Genomic DNA, 19,254 nt, shown 5'->3' with positions numbered 1-19,254 from the left:
TATTACTATACTGTTTAAATGAAGCTAGTGGTTTAATACTGTTCACCTCTTAATTCCTATGTGTGCTGCGTGTGCAGTACCAATGAACATCCACGTGTGTACGTGCGTTGTTCACAGGCCGCCGATGAATCGGCCACCCACGTGTTCTATAGTGTATTTGCAAGGTTGCGCTCGGGTTTCGCTATACGCAGTAATTGCGCCTAAATGTGGAATAAATCCCTTAACTCTGTCCGAGAGTTACGTATCAAGATGCGAAATAAATCCCGTACTTAATCCGTAAACCACGTACAAAGATGCGAAACTTTCCCGATGTGGGCACGTGCGCGCGCACCTTGCGTAATACACAATAGACGCTTTATGTTACTGCAAAAGGCCCAGGACTTGTCGCCACGTGGCGGAGTCCCTGTTTTTTTTTTGTGGTAACTAGCAATAAACAATTATAGTTTTGCACAGAGGGGATCCTCTATGTACTATAATAAACACAGATTCCACGTGTGCGAACCTTATCGCACGTGGTACATATACTGTAATGAACAAGCAACTCAAGACACTATACCCCGTTAAACTACTTGTGGCAGGCAGAAGTACAGTTTATTAAACACTTAATATATGTTTTAAAACACGTGGCTTTCACTTATTGTACTCCGGGTTCAGCGCTAGCACTTCCCGAACCCCGCACCGCCGCGGACTCGGCCTTATCTAGCAATGGAAACAAATAAATACTTCCACCCTTTTGCTGGTATAGGTCGAGTCGCACGCCTGGTACTGAGTTCTGGACTGTGGAGCGGACGGACGAGCCCTCAATTGTTAATGGTGATTAAAATATAACCAGAGTGACAATAAGTGAAAAGCGTTGATTACGTAATAAGTCCACAACCAACGTACCCTTTATACCTAGCTACGTGTGAACAAAGCGTAGCGCAGCGTAGCGTACCTTTTATTGTATTATGTATACCAAGAACCAATACCTTAATCAGAGATTCCTTCGCAGTACTTTGTCTCTAATCTGCGAATATACCTTATCGGACTGTGTCCGCAATATACCTTATCGCTATTATGCGAATAAACAGACAACGACCACTGTATAGAAATATGGAGATAAGAGCTCCGTAAAAAGGTTGTATTTGAGTCCCTAATGGACAAAAAGGGGGTTACAGAAATAAGAATAAACTGGTATAACAGGTAATACAATATACTAACAATGAATACTAAACAGACTCTACTAAGGGGAAAGAATACAGTTACAAGACACAATCAGCCAACAATACTTATAAGAATAAATACCGTGAAAATGCAACCGTTTACCGTGGTCATCTAGTAAGCGAAGCGCAGTCCGGTCAGAGCTCACTATCGTTCAGGAATGAACTATAGTCCGGTAGGAAGGTCCAGGGAAAGTAGATGTGCCGAAAGAGACCGAGCCTGCTCCGGGTCGCCTATCTTATAGGGTCAGAAGGGGGAGGTCAAAGGCCATTCTCATTAGTCAGAGATCATATGTTCGGTCCACTGTGATTGGAGGTTAGACGCTGTACCTGGTCTGACCAGGTGCAGGGGAGTGAACTTTAAGAGTCCTTTGTTTGGTGGTTTCGGCGTCAGCAAGGATAAGAACCGGTTTGAGCTAGTTTCCTTTGTTAACTACTTACAACAGAAACTGTCTCTGGAATATGGATTATGTCCATAACTATCGGGCAATGTACATTGCGACATATTCGCAATGACCGGAATACTTCGCATAATGAACTGAGCGGAACGGTACTAAACACGATATAGACAGGTGTGTGCAGGGCTAACTAAGCTATGTGTGGCGTTCTAAACCTTTTAACTATATTTCATTTCGTGTAAGTGTGTTATTATGAATTTATGTGTGATAGTATGTCTACTCTTCTGGTCCACATTGTCACACATACTCGGGTATGGAAACTTTATTTGCGCAACTCTGCGAACCAAAATGGTGGCCATACTATCACAAAATGGCGTGTGTGTACCTAGACTTCCACATTCTATTCTTGGACATCTCCAGTTTTCAATCTATATATCCTCTTAAAAGTAAGCTTGTTAACTCTTTTGTCTTAGATTATCATCTTTATGTTTATGATACTCAAATATACCTTCACTCTCTACCTTTCCATCTCAAAATGCACTTTTCAAATATTGCTTTTGGCTGCCGTGTTTATTGAAGAATGCACAGATCAGTTAGATCCGTGCAGTGTTTCTTGGTGTAAAATGTAAATAAAGGGTTCAAAATAAAAACCGATGTGGAGTCCCCACTCCTAAGCATAACCAGTCCCAGGCTCTTTGAGCCGGTTAACCACAAATACCAGTTCTCAATGTTATTTTCATATGAATAAGTTCTATGGTAAGCAAAGAGCCAATCACCGGAGGAGCTCCTCTGCTGCTCTAAGGTGATTGGCTCAGGGGTTTTCCATTAATATAAGTCACCGAGGTCCCTGTCTTTTTTGCTGTGGAGCAACATGTGGGAACACATGATGCTACACAGTCGGACTGGTTCATTGCTGTTATTTTTTTTAAACCTGGGATGCCTACATGAAATGAAGAAGATGGAATGTACACTGCAACACTGTAGGTATTATTATTAAAAAATTTTACGGTACTTTTATGAATTCTACTGGCCAAGGGGACCGAAGGGCTACGTGGGATGTAGGTATGTGAGGATATGTATTTAAGCATACATGTTTAATAAAATGTTACTTTCAAATTGTGTGTACTGTGGTTATTGTAATATTGGTTTTACAGGTGGAACTACGGTACTTGTGTACTAGCACGGCGCCCGATTTCACTACGTACGCAAACCTAGTGAAATCGCATCACATGCCATTATTGTATGGCATGCGATGCGATTTTACCCATTATAATGGCATTTATTATACCATTAAATTACATATAATGTCATTAATTTAAGCACCAACCCCAGTATCGACGTCATCCCGAAGCGTGGCAAGAGCAGCGAGCCCCGCGAGGGGTGGCGGGACCCGTCCATCCAACCTTTTTATAAACCCACTATCCACGTCGGCGTGGAGTCGATTTTATATAGTGTGGTGAGCGTAGCGAGCCACCGAGCCCAAAGTGTGGCGAGCGCAGCAAGTACTGCGAGGGGACATGTATTATGTTACATGTATTACGTGTCCCCTCACGGGGCTCGCCGCGCTTCGGGCAGGGTGGCTCGATGCGCTCACCGCACTATATAAAATCAACTCCACGCCGACGTGGATAGTGGGGGTATGAAAAGGTCGGGCGGACGTGTCCCGCCGCCCCTCGCCACGCTTCGGGATGACGTGGATAGTGGGGGGCCAAACTAAATGACATTATATGGTATAGCACATGAAATTCCATGATAGTATTTTTGAGACCATTAAAAATATAAGGTGCGATAAAAAAATCGCATTGCATGCCATACAATAATGGCATGCGATGGTATGCAATTTTTTATCGCACCCCATCGCATCGCATGCCATACACTAATGGCATGCGATGGGATGTGATTTTTTTATCGCATCCTATCTTTTTAATGTATTCACTGAGTATTCAAAGTCAATACATTACATACAATAGTCGAATTGCATCGCATGCCATACAATAATGGCATGCGATGCGATTTCACTACCCTGAATAGCCCACTACGCAAATGCCGTAGTGGGCGCCGTGATGATACACAAGTACCGGAACAACAGATACCAGCAGGCCTTTTAATGAGCCACCTGCTGGTTCTTGTGGTTTTCCAAGTACATTCGTTAACCGCCATTTTGTTACTTACATTATATATACATCTCTGTGAAATTTTGTGCAAGGAATCCAAATTTGTCTAAAACTAATTAATGTTGAGAAGCCTAAGTGGCCAAAACACAGTGATGGCAAAACTACTGTAATATTATATTTACATTTACTAAAGCTGCTTAAAAAAGCTTCTAAAATTCTCTTTTCATTTGAATAAACTTAAGTACATTTACCTCTCACTGCGCTATCATCCACAGATAGCAAATTTAATATTAGAAATTTGTTTTGAACGTTAAGCTGCTTCAATTAAATATCTATTTGATTTTCAACTAATATTGTACTGTGAGCTTGTTACTTCTTAATGCATTTATTCTAGGTTGGTGTACTATGTACTCATGTGTGTTTATGTTGTTAAAAATTATTTAACAGATGCACAGGATTTCATCCATCTGCTTCGAAGGAAGAAGACCGATGATTTTGAATCTGCTACTTCGTGTTAATAATTATATGAAATTCTCATTAAATCACCCATATTTCTGCAAAGTTGTGATCGATTTTCTGCATGATTTCCAATAAATTCATTGAACATTAATAAAATTTGTTCTGTTATTAGTTAAATTTTATGCTAAAAAGGGCAATTTATTTATAGCTATATATATATATCTATAGATATATATCTATAGATATATATATATATATAGATAGATACAGTGGTCGAAGTGGAAATTTTGAAGTGGGGGTATGGAAATTTTGAAGTAGGGGTATGGAAAAGTAAAGAGTGAATATAGTGCCCACCTTCGGACACCCCCCTGTCCATCAACGTCCCCTGCCAGACTGCCCCGTTGTACAGGGGTATTACAAAAGCACAATATGCGCTGCTGAGTGATCAGAGAGCACCCTGAGGGGGAAAAAAAAAAGTTTTTTTTTTAATCTTCAGATTAAAGTGGCGGTATGGCATACCCCCGTATACCGCCCCACTTCGACCACAGGATAGATATATATATATAGATATATAAATATAAATGTGATGAGGTTTTATATAATCTCTGATACATTTGTCTGCACCAGTTATATAGTGGATAAGCTACTGACTCAAAGCACTGAAATAATAAGTGAATTGGATTCTGACAATAAAAATGACCGTTATCTACAGGTTGTATGGAGCACAGATGGTAAGCTCCACCAGAGCAGGGACTGCTGTGAATAATGACACATTTCCTGTAACTTGCTGCAGAATGTGTGCACTATATAAATAACTGCAAGCAGAGCCATCTTCTCTCTTGTGCTTTTCCTTCTCTTATTAACCGAACTTTGATGGCACCAAATTCTGCGGTTTTCTGCCACGCTGATATAAATTCCAGTGTCCTCTGCTGATGCCGCTATAGTTATTTTCCCTGTACTTGTACTCTATTGTATTCAACTATAAGTCATTGTTTTGCTTATACGTTTAAGTACTCTGTAATTGGGCGCTGCAGAGCCCCTGTGGCGCCATATAAATAAAGGTTAATAATAATAACTATAATAAATAACTCATGTGTGAAAATGTTAGTGAACAGCCATATAAATAAGAATGCAAAACACCTTAATGAAGTTAAAGCCCTGTACACACGGGGTGTTTTAAGCCATTATCGCTGACTAAATGGTCGCAGAGTGATCATAGCGCCAGTGTGTTTTTGTGTTGTGGGAGATAAATCTCTAGAAACATGGTCCCACAGTCAGCCCTTGTTGTAGGAGCATGATCCTGCAATTGTGGCTAAAAATTGCTGGTCAGTGCATTGCACACCAGCGACTTCTAGTCAAAACGAGGTAGATACAGAATGAGACAGAATTGTTGAAATTTTCAGCCAAAATCGCTGATGAAAATGATACATTGAGCAATATATTGTTGAGAGATATTAAGCCAAAATTGGTCAACGGCCATATTGCACCATGTGTACACACCTTAAGGCTTGCATGTCATATTATGATATTATTATCAGAGTCCGTTCCCTGGGTTGACAATATCTATGTCAACAGTCACTAGGTTGACCACTATTGGTCAACAGTGACTACTTCAAAACCTAAGAATGGTCAACATACCTTAGTTCGACATAGACACCCAACAACTTGGCTCATACTTTACTATCCAAGTGGGCATAGAGTGAGAATATTATAGTGGGGCGAGTGCAACAAATCACCATGCCTGAAGCATGGCGCGCTGCGAGGGGATGTTCTACACTTATACGGTATTCATGTCGACATAGACACACAAAAACCCGTGTCGACCAAGTCACTGTCAACCATTAGTAAATCGACCTAGCGACTGGCATCTTTGACACTGTCGCACCCCTATTCAAGAACCGTGATTAGAATGGTTCCCGTGAATACCAAAATATTTATCTTTCTTGGTTCAAACTGTAACTGACCTGACTTTATTTACAGTCTCATTAATTAAAAGGAGAGCGGTATAAAAGTACATGTGCACGATTGAAAGATTGTTCCGCTGAACTTTGTTTTACACGCTATATTTTCTAACAATATTGTTTAGTGTGTTCCCTCTATTTGATTAACAATATGCATTCCCACAGGTTGATCACAAACTCCAAGCCGCACCCCCATTGTCTGGACATTCAGTCAATGTTTTTACCATACCATTGTCAACTAGGGGCATATTTTTCAGTGTGAATGATTTCGACAACCAATAACAATGTTTTTATCAAACAAAATGTCACAGGTAAGATATATTGTCATCTTTATCATTTGTTCAGCATGTATACTCTATAGCGTTTGTTCATTCTGGAGCGCTGTGGTGTGTACAGGTTACCTGTGAATTTGGAAAAGGGATAATATAAAACTATAACACCTTACCTTTAATACTCGTATAAAAAAAAGAAGGTAAGTGCCAGCGCTGGCTGTCCCAATGATTATACTTGTGTATTATCTGGGCGCCCATCGCATCGCATACCACTAATTAAGGTATGCGATGGGACCTGATTTGAGCCTTTCCCGGGCTGAGTATACAATTTTAATTTCGCGTTGCATCGCATGCCATTATAATGGCATGCGATGCAACACGATTATAGCCGATTTCACATAGGAATCGGGCATCAGGGTGCCTGTACAATGTTAAATGCCCCCCCCAGACCCGATTTTTAATTGTACCCCGGATGGCGGGCACGCAGACAGTACAGGCAGGCAGTGGGGCACAGATGGCACACTTACATCACTGCTGCCACGGGTGCAGCTCGCCTCTGGGGCCCATGGCAGTTGTCCCTTTAGACCCTGCTTTTGTCAGGCCTGGCTATAAGGCGTTAAATGAATTGATAGTTATCACTATACATTGCATCGGACTTATGCGATATATAGATTTGGTAAGTCGCAATTCACGTATACCTCACCTTCCGACAATGTCATTTGGTATCTCGTGCTCTAGTGGTGCTGTCTTCTCCTGCGGCCCCCTTCTGCGGTGTTGGATTCAGCAGGTGGGTCCCTCTGCACATGTGTCGCTGGTGCCTGAGTTCCCAGGACACTGTAGGGATGTCAGGAGGCAAAGCTACCACTGGGTGCTGGACAGAGAGCAGGGAAGCACTTTCCACACAGATTTCAGACTCTGCCATCCTGTTATGGCAAATCTAAATCCCATGGAGAAGCAGACACCAGAGCTTTAGATTCCTTTATTAGTCACTCACCATACTAATGTATACTGATGCGATTCAGCCACAAAGCTGGGGTGCCACTAGAGAAGCCAAGGTAACCTGCTCCATGAATTGCTCGAAGTACAGAAAAGTCATTTTTCATAAAAACAGGACTTTTTAATGTCTTATGACATGACCCAAATTCAAATAGAGGATTTACACTAACTACCACTCCAAACACTGCCAGTAAGTCACGGCCGGGGATGTTTGGCAGTGTTTGGAGTGGCAGTTGATGTACTCCTCCCAACCATCCTTTTTGCAAAGAAGTTATCCCATAATAAGCATTTTTCTGATATAAATACTAATCTTATTATTTTGACAGAACTACTTTAAAAAAGGGAGAGTTTGGTTATTATTTTGGCTTAAGGGCACCTTGAAAAATTTTGGAGACCTAAAGGGTGAATTGAACTGGAAAAGTTTGGGAACCACTGATAGATATATATATATATATATATAAAAAAAACATAATACAATTCATTACAATATTAAAAAGACACACAACATATAACACATAAAACATGCATATAATATGCAGAGCGAAGGTGATTCTATTAAGGCTTAATGAGATAGTGTTCATTTCTATATCAGAGGCATTTAGGCAATAGTAACCAGTCCCTTTAGATCTTTCTGCAGAGCTCCTTTTTGTGGAGTATCAGAAGATGGATTTGTTATCCACTTTCCCTTTATCAGAGCAGTCTGTATAGGGTCCTTTTAGTGGGGACCGGCTCCAGGTGTAAGTGGCCAGTTATTTATCTCCTTACTGGTATATGTGTTATATGGTGTTTGTCTTGTGTGTCTTTTTAATATTAATGTAATGAATTGTAATATGCATTTTTATATATATTAAATAAGTGATAATCACAAATACATGGTCCAATTGGTCTTTGTGGCAAACAGCGCCACCTTGTGGTAGTTAACTTTTAGTAAGCTATCATTTCCCATATTATGCAGGTTCAAATGAGAGAGAGAAGAGAGAAGAGAGGGAGAGAGATTTGTAGGATATTTACATTTATAGTAATCACAAGAAATAGATTTGTATCAGATTTCCACAATAACACAATCAATTCCAAAACTTTGTAGAAAACAGAATCAAATATTTATTTGCGAATGTCCCTTGTCAATAACATGTAAATTATACAATATGCAGCAATATTGTTACATTGGTCTCACATTCTAGCAGTTACAGCAACAAGGGACAGTCTGCACAAATAAAAAGTTAACCGTTCAAGTGTATTGTATTCGAGATTTCCATTGTAAGTGTTGATTGTAAAAATAACTTGCAAGAAATAAAGATCGGATTCAATTTCTTTGACACATTTTCCCATAAACCGGGCAGATTTGACAGTAAAGCGATCACAATTCTGTTATTAATTACATAATCCCCTTTCTCAAAATGTATTTTCTTTCGAGGACGGAATACAAAAATATAAAAAAAAGGAGATCAGCCGGTAGTACCAGACCACCACAGACAAAGGCAAGGATGTGATTTCACTTACTGAGCAGACTATATGTGACAGACTGTGGTTACACACAGATAATGAGGATACTAGGCTCCGCACTGGAATTCCTTGAACAGTTACTGTATAATGCAGGTCTCTAGACATCACTAATACCACTTTTACACCAGCCTTGCAAACCCGGGTGTTTGCACGGGAGCACGCAAAATCCCGGGTTTGCAGTAGTGCAAATGGCCTGACCCAGGATTTCTACCCAGCAAGCACTCAGGCTTGAACACGTGTTCAGCTCGGATCACTGTGCAGTATAAAGGGGTAACCTGGGAACTGTTCACTGCAATGAAAAAGCTGATGTGCTCATCTCCCAGCAGCGGCTCAGGCCCCACCTCCAGTGGCATCACCCACCCAGCATTATGCCGGGTCGGGCTGCCGGCCTAAAGGGGTCACACCTGGCTTGGAGCAGAGTATAAAATCCTGGGCACGAACCATCCTTGCTGGTGTAATAGTATGATTGTGAAGCACTTGCTCTAGTCCAATGAGATTACGGAGCCACATATAGGCTATATGTGCAACACTTAAATACAATTTAAAATATATATGCCATTTTATCTAGTAGCCCCTTATCGGCCTGTGTCTACAACAGATGAACAATAGGTCAAGGAGAAATCTTTATGCACGGGTTCAACGGCTCAGCAGAGACAGAAGGCAAGAAAGTGATCCACACACACAAAACGATGCTATTATCCTGAAAATCCAATATCTGGAGCAAGTTTGCCAAGGATGTCTTACATACAGACATAACCAGTCACTGTCGGGAGCACTGCTAAACAACTTAAAATTAAATCAATTTGAACCTATCCATATGTCCGGATATCCTGTACTGCTACATCTCCGAGTAACACTGTAAATATCACATCTGCTAAAAGGCCACGGTAAACAGGCAGTATGTGGCTTGTTTTCATAACTCACTGTCTCCGCAATAAGAGGTTCTGGATTTTCCCCAATAGAATGTACACAATAGCATACCTCTGAGGCACATGGAAGCCACCACAGAAGCAACTATGTCAATCAAGATGCTGCGTTATAGATCCATCTTTTTCTTACAGGTCTAAATTTCAGGCTGCAGAACATTACTGGGAACGGGCCATCTCCATCAATGATCCAACCCAGGCAGGATGAGGAGTTTTCCATGGAGACCTGTCTGCACTGTAGGGGGGAGGGTCCTTTTATCGATATATAGCAATATTGTCAGTATCAATGGAACTTGTAATCAAACTGCTACCATTTGACTATTTTTCCTATATAGAAAAGTCCTTCATTTATTCTAAGTTGTGCAATTTTTTTTATTAGCCTTAATAAATAATCAGCATAGATAATTGTCCATCATCTTTTACAAAGCTTTGCCTTAAAAAAACAAACGTATGCAATTGCTGCAGTCTAGCAATACTGAGTTCACTTACAGCCATTATAAGCACATCACTAAATGTATAACATTTAGCCATTAATACACAGATTTATCACATTTTTTGCAGGTAGAGTCATAAATACTAAATTCAAGAAGAACCTGGACGGCAGAGGAACAGGCAGATTAGTCTAATAAAGCAGAGATCTACTAATTAGTTAGGAAGAACAGCCTGCTTTCCCAGGAACAAGTCCAAGGGTAGATAATCCTAGTATCATGAGTGTTCAAACTAGTCTTCCTCTCCAGTGTCCCCTTCCATTCTACATCGTGCCAGCACACAAGGCACAGAACGCCAGTAATTTATACTGTGTTAGAGACCTGCCTCGAGAGAGAAATCTAGCATAAGATTATATTTGGGGTATGCCTACCAAGCACTACCTACTGATGAAACCAGTGATGTTCTACTGTTCACGCTACTTCATTAAATTATAACAAAAAGGGGAGAAAAAGTTCTTGTTACCTTGGTAACTTGTCGTTTTAGTTAGTCATTTAGTGCACAACAGTTTAGATAAATGCAAAATAAAGCATATTTGTTGGTTCTGGCCCTACTCAAACCTTTAACATAAGGTTCCAATGCCCCATAAACAACTTAAAAAAAAAAAAATGATAATGAAAATAAAAAAAAAGTTATTTCCTTGCAAACAAACAAAAAATTAAAGTTTTCTTGAAAAAAAAAAAAACACTAGCTACTTTTTTGTTATTTTCCCTTTCTTTTAGTGCACAGGAAAGCATTACGGGTGAAATTGACTAAGATGTGAAATACACTTCACAGGTCATTATGCTATGGGCAACCAATCACATCCTGTCTACTATCTTGTAGAGGGTGGTAAATAAATAAGAAGTAGCTTCTGATTGGTTGCCCAGAGCAACATGACCTGTGAAGTGTATTTCAGCCTACATCTTTGGCGGGTTTGGTGAACGGTGCAAGGTTGTTGCTAGACTCTTTATTGCCATGTAACGCAGCATTTTGTCTAGATAGCAACAGTACATCTGCTTAACGTGGCATGATGTACAATAGGCACTTCTCATAGTCCTACTCATGCCACGCTGGTTCAAATGGGATTACATTCAGTACAAGTACAATGTGCTCAAGCCATCAATACATCAGTGTGTAGATTCATGACCATTAACTTCAAGGCCCTGCTTTATGTAGACAACTGCCCTAATATAGAATACTTTACATAAAATGGGAGGATAATATAACGCGCCAGAAATTAAGTCATAAACATCCACTGTAAACCATAACAAATATGTATAAGAGGCAGATGGAATGCAAGAGATAATTAAAAGAGGAGAAAATCAGTCTGGATAGAAATCCAATGCTGGCGTGAGTTCAGGTGGGGGGTTGGCTTGTGATACGAAAAGCTGTAGTCACTGACTACAGAGCAAGTCCATTGCTGGCTCAAAAACATTCATTAAGAAGTTGAGGACGTCAGGCGATTAAAGTCACAGTAGTCCTTTGTTTGGAAACACAGTCTATACAAGTTCACTGCTTCTACTCATCCAGGTGACAGGTCCAAGAACGTGGCTTTATGTAATCCAGAAATGTGGGCTGCAGAGAAAACAAACCATTATTACCTTTGACCTATTGTGCACATTGTTATAACTAGTCATAATTACCTCTATTGTCTCACTATAGAGATAAAGGTCAAATGTTAGGTGACGCATCTGAGGTCGACACGCACTGAGTTGCCCACTGAAGGCGGACAGGCGGTACTTCACACCCTACCATCCACTAAGGTGTGGAGGGAGAATAGAATAGTGTGCCGAGTGTAGCGAGGCACCATGCCCAAGGGCAGCAAGGAGACGCGGTACACTTAGACGGTGTCCATATCACCATTCGGAGCAAAAACCCATGTTGACCTTCCAACCATGTCCACCCATTTTATGTGTCGACCTTCAATGGCCAACCCAATGCACGTCAACCTAGTATCGGTCGATCCAATGACCCGAGAAAGTATAAACAAACCAGTTACTGCAGCTTTCAGAAGACACCGTCCTGTTACATGACAGGTAGGAGCTGGTTGGCTGGTGTTATAATTCTCGATCAATCTTCCCCATAATTACATCCAACCTTCTCTTATTTTGTTTCCCATTCAGCAGACTGTTTGTCCACTGTCCTACCCATACTGTATATCAACTAAAAGATGCATACATTTATCCGCTGTGTGCTACAAGTCACATTACACAACACACAAGGCCAAACGCAACAGGGTGTAAGAATCAGAAAGTGCGAAGTTTGGGGAGAATTGTCCTTTTTTTTTTTTTTTATTAAGTGCCAATCGTGTACATGGTAAAACCTACCTGTTTTTTGTTTTCCAGTGTAAAGGATTGCCACTTTGAAAAAAAAAAAAAAAATTGGGAAAATTCCCAAAATTTATCTCTGATTTTCACACCCTATTACATTTAGCTCATGAGATCTGTATACAAAATGCTACATTACAGCGTTATCCAGTAAAAACACTGTAGCATAGCATTCCACATTCAGATACACCTGCAGTCACCGAATAATGGCATGCCGCACGTCTTATTAATCAGCAGAAGCTGATTGGTCCAAATAGCATGCACAATGTGTGACAGACTCATTGCAATAGAAAAAGCTGCATGCAAAGAAACTTGGCGCTACCAAGTCAAGCATGACTAGAAGGGCTGTTTACTGCACAATGAGATTGTATATAACTTGTATAGGACTAACAGTAGGACTATACGCCTCCTGTACGTCTGTGTCAATGATACACGTATCAAGTCGGTCTCACTAAGCCAGGAGCTACAGTAGTAGGGAATTTAAAAAAGACACACCATTGTGAATTTACCCCAATTGTATTAATTCCCACATTTTTATCAAACTTGTTAATAGCTATCATAGTATTAACTATGCCATATTCTCTAGAAGCTACAATGTTTATATATACACTAATCTTGTGCCTCTATACTTAGACCGGAATCTTTAAAAATCGGCCCAAACCTTCCTAATATTAACCCAGTAACTTCATCCTTTCATCAATGAAGCCAAACCAGAGGAGACAATAGTATTCCCTAAAATGATAACCAATTAATTTATCTTTTTTATGTTAAACTCATCATTACCAACAACGACAGAATATAAAAAGTTAAAACATCTAAAATCCATTGTCCCACACCTATTGACCTCTGAAGAAATATCAACCCATGGTAGGGCAACCCTTCTACCCCAAGTCTAAGTTCACCCTATCCTTTAGATCAGTACTCACATTACTGAGTTTGCAGTGATGCTGAGCATACCACTCCTGAGAGTAGAGACAGAGAATGACGCCTTGGCCCAAAAAGAGCGAAGTCCACATGATCACATTCCAAATGGGACCTTTCCGTCGGTCATGAAGGATGAAGTTAAAGATCACTGCAATAAAAAAAAAAATTATGTACAGGAATAAATAAAAAAATACATAGTCAATTAAAAAAATATTTGTTAAACGGTGTTCTAGGGCAGTGTCAGTGAATAATCAGTGCACCTGCCAGGTGACCTGGAAAACGTGCACGGTTTGGTGTACTTGAGGACCAAGGTAGAGAACCACTGTTTTAGGGTAACATGCCATTACCCCAAATTAGAATAAATGGTATTGTGTTTAGACTCTAATACAGTACAGAGATCCTGTTGCTCAACACCTGTACTGTGGTTTTAGGTTTGAACTGAAAATCATAATTTCAAAACCAACTTTATACTTAAACCCCCTTTCCTCCCTCGTGTACCTACAATAGACCAATACACTGTCCGTGAACACAAGCTAACATGTGTGACAGGTGAGGAGTAGCAGGATTGTGACCTGGCAGTTCCTTTTGCTGCTGCCTGAAACCATATTGCACTATAGTAAGAGGGCTGCTATTGCTATAGGGGAAAGTCACATCTAGCTTATTCTAGGGGACAATCTAGCATCACGATAGTTATCGATGTCTTACATCAATGTGCAAAGGGCCACTTCCGCAAGTAGGTTTTACCCACTCCCCATAGAGGTGGGGTTCCTACAGTGCTACAGATATCAAAGTAAGCCATGTATAAGAAAATCTATAGTGGAAGCACCATCAGATAACACCCCTCTGCGTATATTGCAATGTACTATCTTATCAAAATCTCAGAATGTGAACCTTAACAATATCAAAGAAATGACAAACCACAAGGAGTTTTATAAAAGCAGGTTTGGTTCATATAAAAGCAAGACTTCTAATGGTTATACAGCCCAGCAGTAACCACTTTCTAAAGGAGTCCTATGACACCACTGGCAGATGTAAAGGTTATATTTACATATATTCATTTCACTTGTGGATTCAGTTTTATTACTTTGTAAGGCTCTGTGGAGCCTTATGCGACCATATAAATAAAAGGATAAATTTTATTCATTATAATATATATGGGTGTATTCAATGCGGCTGGCAAGGAGGTTAAATGGCAGGGATTGCCGAAAACAAGGCGATTCTCGCCGTTCAACCCCCATGCCGGCAACTCACCCTATCCAACATGCTGGGGAAATCCTCGCTTTCCTCTGACAGCGAGGATTCCCACAAACAGTGAGGCTCACTGCTAATGCAGGGAGCCCGCTGCATTTAGCTACGAGCCTCGCCGTTTTAGCGGCCTCATACGCCATTTATCCCTTTCTCCAAACAACCTAGCGAGGGGGAAACTCCATGTGCAGGGGGAGTACTGCTCGCCATCACAGCTCGCAGATAGCATTGAATACACCCCATAGTAATCACTAGGCTCTGCCACTGCTAAGCAGGCTTTGCTGGTAAATTAGCCAAATTTACTATCACAGTACAGTCTACTGGAGTGGTTCCAAAACTGGCTGCCTCAGATCAGTGGTCCAGAACCAATTATAATTAATTCTGGTCAAAATAGGCAAAATCAGTGCTGGTGGCTGCCAATCATAAAATAGGTGGTAAAACAGAAGCGAAGCATGTGCCTCGCCATAGAATTATATTTAAGTATGATATAAACGTAACCAATTAAATATAATGGTACTTCTTTACTTTCACGGCGCCACTAGATTAGGACAGATAGGAAATCGCGGTCATTGAATGCACTAAAAAATCGGGTGAGACGCGATGCCCGCGATTTCCCATAGGGACCAATGTTAAATTTCTCAATGGACACGATTTTCTGTTCAATGCCTCAATTGACACGATTTTTCCATAGGAAACAATGTTAAATGGCCCACAGAGGCCAAATAGGCACCCTCAAGTTGTTAACGCCACCCCACGATCAACGTCAACCCGAAGCGTGGCGAGCGCAGCGAGCCCGCGAGGGGCGGCAGTACGCGTCCTCCGACCTTTTCATGCCCTACTATCCACTAGGGCGTGGAGTGAGAATAGAATAGTGTGGCGAGCGCAGCGAGCCACCGAGCCCAAAGCGTGGCGAGCGCAGCGAGCCCCGCGAGGGGACGCGGATACCTGTGAAGCCCGCGAAGGGACGCGTTTACCTGTGAAGGTATCCGCGTCCCCTCGCGGGGCTCGCTGCGCTCGCCACGCTTCGGGCTCGGTGGCTCGCTGCGCTCGCCACACTATTCTATTCTCACTCCACGCCCTAGTGGATAGTAGGGCATGAAAAGGTCGGAGGACGCGTACCGCCGCCCCTCGCGGGCTCGCTGCGCTCGCCACGCTTCGGGTTGACGTTGATCGTGGGGTGGCGTTAACAACTTGAGGGTGCCTATTTGGCCTCTGTGGGCCATTTAACATTGTTTCCTATGGAAAAATCGTGTCAATTGAGGCATTGAACAGAAAATCGTGTCCATTGAGAAATTTAACATTGGTCCCTATGGGAAATCGCGGGCATCGCAGGCATCGCGTCGCACCCGATTTTTAGTGCATTCAATGCCCGCGATGACCGCGATTTCTAGTGGCGCCGTGAAAGTAAAGAAGTACCAATATAATATATATTTTTTTACATTTCTTAATAAGGAAAACTATTGGCCTAGCAGTGCCATGATTCAAAAAAAGTTTAGGAACCACTGGTCTACTAATAATATATAGGTCTGCAGTAAAAGTTGAATCCACTTTATAAAATCAACATCGATCTGGATATCCAAATAAACATGGTATGATACAATGCTAGATCAGCTCTGCCATTTTCCTGGTTCAGTCTTCCTTTCTACTATAGCAAGATAGCTTCCTCTCTCCTGTTTCACAGGATGCGTAATAAATACATCTGTAATACTTACTGCCGAAGCCCATAAAAAGGATGAATAGAACTGGATAGAAGAAGCCAAAACAGATCCCAAGGGCATACTCATGTACTACGGCGGAAACCATAAACACAGACAACATGGCAGCCGCTTTGAACCTCTTGCCGAAGAACTTGAGAAAATAGGAAAACAAAAATAAAGACAATATTAATTCAGTTATTTTTTATTGTAATGCATTGAAAACTCTGATAACACTAAGATTGAATGAAACAGAACCTAGATCTAAAAAGTTAACAGGAGGCACAGTTGTCTAACATGACTTAAAGACCATGAACACCCCCCCACAGTAATGGTAACAAACACTTGAATACACCCTTGTATTTTAACTCCTTGCATGCATAACTACAGCCTGACTGATTACTTACCCATAGGAAGTCTCTGTAGGCATAGTAGTACAACCAGTCATGTACAACCACATTCCACGTCCGGTAGTAGTTGGCAAATGAGGTGGAATTCCACCAGTCCTGACAATAGAGATTAATAGATCATTAGGAATATCAGATTGTGATGTCAGGGGATTACCCTACAGAACGAGGGGCCCAAGAAAATGCAGAGGAAATCTCTGATCATTTATTATTACTACCGAATATATAATGAAGAAAAAAATGTATTAACAGCAAATGAACACTCAGCACAACATTTTCATCCCCACAGGCTGCTGCTGCGATGCAGAGACACACAAACCAGACATGAGAGCCACTAAGAGGACCTTTTACCACTGGGGGCATTTCCCAACAGTTTACCACTGGGGGCATTTCCCAACAGGGAACCCTCCGGTCACAGTAGGTGCACAACTAAAATACTACAGCTAGCATGTCTACCTGCAATGTATCTGACCTGCACTGTATCACGCTTAATAATGTGTGCCCAAACGTATTCCACAGGTATGGAAAGCTTTATGGTTGAGAAGATTTTGGGTGCTGTTCAACAGAAAGGTTGATTGATTGGGGCTTTACATGGGCACAGAGTACCAGTCACCAGTGTCCCCGGGCCACCAAATAGAAGGTAGAGATTGGGCATAAAAAGAAAAAATAGGGAGGTGCATCCATGTTATGGTTGCAGTTTTGCATATGGTTTATGGGATGCTGCTGCTACATGTTAAGCAATGATATTCCATATATAGGGCCTAATTCTGGTTCACTCGCAAAAGCAAAACTTTAGGTGGGGTTTGTACTTAAACACCTGCAGTGCACATGGTTTTGTCCATTAAAGAAGAAGTTTGCTTTTGCGAGTGAACCAGAATCAGGCCCATAATTCTTAGCAAATGTCTGCGTTTTATTGTTTTCTATTGAAAGTACTTGCAGATTGGTACAGTTGGTTATAGCGAATACATTACTAATTTGCACAACATTATTAAACAGAAATAACTGTCGTGTGTTTGTGCCGCTGCTCTGTTGCTTAGTTTAGTCAGCCAGCCTTTGGCCTATGTTGGTGAACAATATCGTGAGCTGTGGGTGGTCAAAATGGGATAACGCCATTAGGTAGACATGCTGACCACTGAAGGTCGACAGAGTTTAGGACACAAGCATTAGGTAGACATGAGTTCTTCACGTTTCTTGCTTTTGAGCCGACAGGCGATATTTCATACACTACCTTCCACTACAGCATGGTGGGAGAATAAAATAGTGTGCCAAAAGCAGAGAGGCCAGCATGCCTGAAGCATGGTGAGCAGACGCGGTACACTTAAATGGATGGTGTCCATATCGACATTCAGAACACAAAAAAAAAAATTGTGAAAAACTCAGGTGTCGAAAGCCCCGTTGGCCTAATGAACATTGACCTTAATGCAGTTGACCCTATGACAAATTCCCAGTCAAAAGTGAGTGGAAAGGGCAAGATTTTAGCTGTTTTTGACAGTTATGCTTTCATAAATTCATAAGAACACGCAAAGGTGGTTTTAGCTAAACCAAAAACACAAAGCTGGTACAGATCTAAAATTAAAAATGAGGATTGGCACAAATGTATATATCTATATCTTTATCTACACACACACACACACACACACACACACTAAAATTATGGAAAATAAAAAGCAAGTATGCCCTCTAAAAGTAAGAAGAAAAATCAATAAACAAATCAGTAGTTCATGATCCCTGATAAAACTGGTGGTTGCCATACAAGTTTATCACCTCTAGATGGCATGAAAGTGTTTAGTTTAAATAAACAAAAAAAATAACAGCTTACACAAGGAAAGATAATACAAAGCAGGCATTGTGGATAACCATCTTTACCTTGTAGAACATCCTGTCGGCAAAGCGGAGCATCTCAGCAAAGGCATTGAGCCAACAATGTAGAAAGGCAAAAAAGGCCAGGAAGAGAATTAGAACACCTGATTATAGAGGGAACATGTATCAGTCAAGCATAGTTAAAAGTACTTCAGTACCCCAGCACTCATCTTCACATTACACACACACACACACACACACACACACACCCCTACAGAAGGGGGCAAGTACCTGGGAGGATGGAGTTGAAAACACAAAGGACCATGATTCTCAAGCTAAAGGGTTCCAGGCTAATATTGTGGAAAAGTGGAATACAGAGCCGGACAAAGACGTAGTAGGCATAGAAGAGGCAGCCAAGCACCTGTAACACAACACCGTAGATAAGTGAATAATACTTTTTGGCTGCCCAGTGGATTGGTGATCCAGAGGGCAGTTTTGTTATTAACTGAAAATATTACATTTTGTATGTGAAGTCATTTGAAAGCATGAAACAATATCGTC

At 41.1% G+C, this 19,254-nt stretch overlaps 2 protein-coding genes across 2 annotated transcripts in view; one reads left to right on the top strand and one right to left on the bottom strand.

The window, feature by feature from the left end:
* The window catches only part of LOC146027090 (uncharacterized), a 47,464-nt gene extending 43,175 nt beyond the window's left edge, over positions 1-4,289 (top strand). The window contains exon 9 of the mRNA XM_083158087.1: positions 4,159-4,289. The gene's annotated coding sequence lies outside the window, so the exon portion shown is untranslated. The remainder of the gene's footprint in view (positions 1-4,158) is intronic.
* A 4,187-nt stretch (positions 4,290-8,476) lies between these two features.
* SOAT1 (sterol O-acyltransferase 1) overlaps positions 8,477-19,254 on the bottom strand; it is a 36,594-nt gene continuing 25,816 nt past the window's right edge. The window contains exons 11-16 of the mRNA XM_083157156.1: positions 18,985-19,114; positions 18,760-18,857; positions 16,894-16,992; positions 16,505-16,640; positions 13,550-13,695; positions 8,477-11,871 (exon numbers count right to left, since the gene is read on the bottom strand). Of these exons, the coding sequence (XP_083013282.1) occupies positions 11,815-11,871; positions 13,550-13,695; positions 16,505-16,640; positions 16,894-16,992; positions 18,760-18,857; positions 18,985-19,114 (666 nt within the window). The 3' untranslated portion in view covers positions 8,477-11,814. The remainder of the gene's footprint in view (positions 11,872-13,549; positions 13,696-16,504; positions 16,641-16,893; positions 16,993-18,759; positions 18,858-18,984; positions 19,115-19,254) is intronic.

Source organism: Crinia signifera, chromosome 8 (genome assembly GCF_055691185.1).
Source record: "Crinia signifera chromosome 8, ASM5569118v1, whole genome shotgun sequence".
Taxonomy (NCBI): Eukaryota; Metazoa; Chordata; class Amphibia; order Anura; family Myobatrachidae; genus Crinia; species Crinia signifera.
This window is presented reverse-complemented; position numbering and strand designations above follow the sequence as displayed.